Source organism: Pinus tabuliformis, chromosome 4_1 (assembly GCF_031772625.1).
Source record: "Pinus tabuliformis cultivar Carrire ecotype Pingquan chromosome 4_1, CPIR1, whole genome shotgun sequence".
NCBI classification, from domain to species: Eukaryota; Viridiplantae; Streptophyta; class Pinopsida; order Pinales; family Pinaceae; genus Pinus; species Pinus tabuliformis.
The window spans coordinates 152799810-152805174 of record NC_142303.1 but is presented as its reverse complement, the minus strand read 5'-3'; the positions used below and the strand labels follow the sequence as shown (position 1 = coordinate 152805174).

General features: G+C 33.9%; 1 protein-coding gene across 2 annotated transcripts; it reads left to right on the top strand.

Moving 5' to 3' along the window:
• The first annotated feature begins 1509 nt into the window (after window positions 1-1509).
• LOC149174652 (uncharacterized) lies at window positions 1510-2899 on the top strand. 2 transcript variants are annotated; one of them, XM_089419374.1, is made up of 2 exons: window positions 1510-1851; window positions 1960-2899. In XM_089419374.1, the coding sequence occupies exon 2, from the start codon at window positions 2081-2083 to the stop codon at window positions 2498-2500; it is 420 nt and encodes a 139-aa protein (XP_089275500.1). In that variant the 5' UTR covers window positions 1510-1851; window positions 1960-2080; the 3' UTR covers window positions 2501-2899. The 2 variants fall into 2 exon arrangements, with proteins under 2 accessions (XP_089275500.1, XP_089275499.1); XM_089419373.1 differs by having other exon boundaries at window positions 1515-1851; window positions 2032-2899.
• Window positions 2900-5365: the final 2466 nt, after the last annotated feature.

Below are 5365 nucleotides of genomic sequence, written 5' to 3'. Positions count from 1 at the left end.
GGACAGGGTTGAAATTTGAAAACAAAAGTCCAATTTGATGGTTTTCACACTTCCCTAATCTGTTTTCATAGTTTGAAGGAAGCATCTTGACAATATGACAATTTTTTTTCACTGTATTTGACATGAAAATCACTCAATGCCAAACAATTTGCTGGCCAAATTCAATCCCTACATAAGAGTTATAATGCTAGAGGTTGGAATCAACCCATGTCAAACATATAATAAACATTAGACTTACCAATATCTTTCATATATAATATATATAGGTCTGAGTTAATCCCTGCATAAGGGTTATAATACTAGAGGTTGGAATCAACCCATGTCAAACATATAATAAACACTAGACTTACCAATACCTTTCATATATAATATATATAGGAGGTTGGAAGCAACCCAGGTCAAACACATAATAAATACTAGACTTACCAATACCTTCCATATATATATTATAATATAACTTATAGAAGAAATGACCTTTTCAGGGCTTATTATAGAATCTCAAGTAAACCCAGCTCAAACACTAATAAATACTAGACTTACCAATACCTTTCATATATATATTATAGTCTAACTTATAGAGGAAATGCCCTTTTCAAGGCCTACTATAGAATCTCAAGCAAAATTGTAATTTTTTGTTATTTAAAATATATTTTTGAATGCATAAATGGATTCAACATCCCGAGAAATCCTTGAGGTACTAGAATTCTACAGATTAAAAAACTTAAATCAAAATTTTAAAAATATTTGAAATTAAACCAAAAAATAGCTCTGAAAAATGCCATCTTGTCTATAAGTTAGACTATACCTATATGTATACATATATATATATATATAATAAAAAATCTACCAAAAAACAAAACTACAAAACTTATATATTATACTAAGCATAAGCATATATATTATAAGGTAGTTAAAAAATCCACAAATTAATTTGAAAAATAATGAAAATTAATTAATATTTTAGATGCCGGAAAAATTCTTTACCTATAAAAAAAAATGCTTTAAACACTTCAACATTCTGATTTTTTGAAATTTATTTTATCAAATTCCAAGAAAAAAATTTACCATCTAAACAAATTTGTAGCGTGGATAGACAACGACCCAGATAATATTCACTATATTCACTGTTCACGGTTACACCAAAAGTATGGTAAGCGTCCGCTGCTCATAACGTACATTAGGTCAAACTGTGAACTGGGAACTCGCATTTAAAGAGAGGCTGTATAATATATATGCGTTGCCCAAGCAGCAGAGTAAATTCAGCCGGAATTTTCGTTGCGTTAAAATACAGAGTCGTTTGGAAAACCATCACCAAAAAATATCAGTAAAAACCATGAACCGAAAATATTGGTAAAATCCATGAACCAAAGAGACGTACAGTGCTGTGACACCAACATGCAACCTGCAGCAAAACGCTAAAATCCTGCAAGTAGAAATTAAAAAATATGTTGGCATATTCAATGCTATTAGAGGGCAGGTGCCCGTACTAAAAAATTTGACAATAAGGGGAGCGTTGGGCAGTAGCCAGTGACACATCATTACTCTCCGCTGTACAATCTGTGAACCCCACGACCAGACAGAGACACAGACAGATAACCATTCGATTTAAGTGGAGTCCATTAATGATCCTCTTTATCTTCATCTTCATCTTCATATTCACATCATTTCTTTTATAATTTCAATCTACTCACACTCCTCCACACAGTCCTCAGTTTGTCCTCGGCACTTCAGACGGAACTGCGTTTCTTCTGTTCGCCTCCATGACAGTTCGCGTCTGGTTTATTTGTCGATGGGGATCACATGGCAAGTAGTGGAATGCGGTTAGAGCACGTAAGATCTCGTCTGTGTAAGGTATATTTTATTTAATTTTTACAGTCTGTTGTGCGGATTTTATTTATTTAGCGGATGAATTTTCATTTTCAGAGTCTTTATTGATGGTTGACCCCGGGATGCTCGCAGGGTAACCCGGTTGGTTGTCAGGTAAAGAAGCAGATGCTGATGAGGTTATTTTGATTTTTGAGGTGCTTGCAGAGATAGAAAATATTTTCTGTGAAGTTTTCTTGCAGGAAGAGGAGGGGCCATGGGTGTTTATGAGAGCTTGAAGGTTCTGTTGCAGAGAAGGGGGAAATATGTGAGGCTGGATGGCTCCAAACAGCGTCGCCGTCTGCGGATAGTAAAGCTCGGAGGGAGCCGGAAGCGCAGGAGGATCTGGAAATTTAAACTGGTCCGCAAGATAAAGATAAAGAGGTGGATGAACCCCATGGTTTATTTGGTCAAGCTTAGAGATGCTTATGTGAAAATGATGCTGAATCTGGCGAGTTCCAGGGTTTTCTCCAGCGATTTAATGGGTGGCGGGTTCGGCCCTCAGTACGGTCTTGGCGGTACCAATGCCTTTGGACAGCGGCCGCTAAAAGAGTATGACGAGAAGATGCTGGTTGAGATTTATAAGTCTTTGGTGATTCAGGGTGAGCTGCAGGCTGCCGCTGTGGTTGCTACATAGAGGGTTAGGGTAAGGGTAGTGCTGGATGTGACTAAATAAGAGCGCCATGGCAGTCTTTTGGGATCTGGTTAAGCAGCAGTAGTAGGCACGTGGGAGTTTAACATAACTGGCCCAGGATCGATTCTCAGCTTCGATTTTCTGCGGAATAGCAGCATTGAAAGAGGATCTTTTCTTTTCTTCTTATTCAGCCATGGCTGCCATCTGGTATTTTCCTTCTTCTTTTTTTTTGCCTTTTTCTCAGCTGCAATGGCAAGTGTAAATAATGCCGGATCTGTGGCCACTGAAGGATGTAACAGTCATGCATGTTATAGTTCGGGATTCAATCCATGAGTTGAAGCAATAATATCGTGTTAATTATTCAAATGGCTCAGTGTACTTCTCAGCCATTTTGAAAACTTATTTTTCCTGCTTTTTTTACCCTCTGTATTATGTTAATTTCTCTTTGAATTTTTAGTAAAAAAAAATTACCCTCAGTGTACTTCCCAGCAATTTTGAGAACTTATTTTTCCTGCTTTTTTTACCCTCTGTATTATGTTAATTTCTCTTTGAATTTTAGTAAACAATTCCCTTTCCTGTTTTTTTACCCTCTGTATTATCTTCATTTCCCTTTGAATTTGTAGTAAAAAATTCCTCTCACCAACTCAGGCTTTCCATTGTTCTGGAATATTGATCCATTTTTCCGATTCTCAGGGGTATTTACAGTTGAATATGAGTATACAGATATATTGTTACATTATGTATGGAATTTCCCATGAAAAAAATTGAAAGAATGTTTTCACAGATATGGTTGATTAATTGTTTTTAGAAATAACTGTTGATTAACTGTTTTTACAAAAAACTGTACAGTGTAGAACGTTTCCACTGTTCTTTTGGAAATGACTGTGTAGTGTGTAAAGTGTGGAGCATTTCTACACCCTGTACAATTATTTTTATAATTTCTAAAAATTATTAATATGTAATGATGTCAGCACAAGGCAAGCTGAGTTGGCACTTCCACGTATCTTAACTTGGGTTATTTATGTGATTTTTGTAATTAATTTTCTACATTTGTATCGACTGATGTGGCATACACGGTATATTGCGGAATTTGATATGGTAGACACGTTATATTATACAACTACATATGCAACACGTGTTTTTTAAGGTAATTTTGTCCTTTTAAATATAAGAAAAATATTATGTTAAAAGTGAGTTGTATCTAGATTAATATCTTTACTTAAAAATGGGTTGCATCTCGATTAACATATAATCATTTTTAAAAACATTAGGGCAACAAACATTGTTTGCCTTTTTCGTGGGGGTGGGTTTTACAAACCCTTAGTGTACTTATCTCTTTTACTTTGAACTCTAGTTGCATTTAGTTGAGTTGATAGATATTTTCTCTCTCTCTAGTTGCATTTATAAATTTATAATGTGTCCACGTTGAAAAACCTAATTTTTTTTAATGATTTTTTAGGGCGAAATTTTTAATTATATAAAATATATTTTTTATTTTTTCTTAAAAGTTTTTATTTTTGGTTTTTTTGTTTTTGTTTTTTTTTTTAATTATATTGTAATTTCTTTTTAATTGGGTTAAATTTTAAAAAAACTAAAAAATTTTAATAGAAAAAATAAAAATCACTTTATAATTTTATTGGACATTGAAGCATATGTTAAGTCTTTTAGTGGATAGAGTTCTATAAAAAACACAGAGCAAGAAAAAAGTTTGTGAATAAATATGATTTTATTGGACATTGAAGTATATGTTAAGTCTTTTGGATCAATTATTCTCCAAAATTAGCTTAGTGGATAGAGTTCTATAAAATAAACACATAGAGCAAGGAAAAAGCTTGTGAATAAATATGATTTTATTGGACATTGAAGCATATGTTAAGTCTTTTGGATCAATTATTCTCCAAAATTAGCTTAGTGGATAGAGTTCTATAAAATAAACACATAGAGCAAGGAAAGAACTTGTGAATAAATATGATTTTAGATGTGAGTTAACCAAAGACTAAAAAGCCTTTTTTAGTGAACTAGATCTAAGATATTGCAACTAAGACTACAATATAGAGCCCAAGGCATAGAAACTAGACCATAAGTATTAATAATTTCTCTCACATGATTGTTTGTCGAATTAAACAAACAAAATCCTAGTTTTAGATAGACAACCCAAGGTATGAGATGGGTTTTATTGGGAGATCAAAAGTCACCCTAATACCAAATGCACAAATGTTGAAGGCTCCAAACTATTGAGCCTTTGTCCCATAGTGCTAACAATTAACCATGAAATTGCAATCAAGAGGCAATATTGAGGTAATCATTGGCATGGATGGGAAGATGTCCTTGTGTCTCCCATATCCTTAAAAGATGATTGGTATGCTTGGTAAGGATTCATTCAAGGGTTAATGCAAGTTCTATGTGTGCTTTCATGCTTTAATGAATAAGGGAATATAACAAAATGACATGCTATTTTTTTTTCTCTATTTCCTAGTGAAGTGGCTTTCTTTGCTCGTACATCTAAGTGGCATGCAACCTTCTTTTTCTCTCCAGAGCTCTTGTCAAAGGGACACATTTTTTTCCATAGTGGCTTTGTATATTGAAAAGACCATGTAAGAATATATAGGTTTTTGTTTAGTTATTTGGAACTTGCCCTAATCCTTGGATGTGGCTATTTTTATTTTTACTTTTTTTTTTTTTTTTTTCGAAATTATGAAGGATCTCACGCTTACCATACTTAATAATTAATATATATTATTAACCAGAGCCATGATGGCTATGTTGAATGATCGACGCCCCACATTGGAAAGCGTTTGCTGACTACTATAGGGCCCTACGCAAATGCGAAACTTGGTGGGTCACCATGTTAGGCTGTGGTAGTTCCTC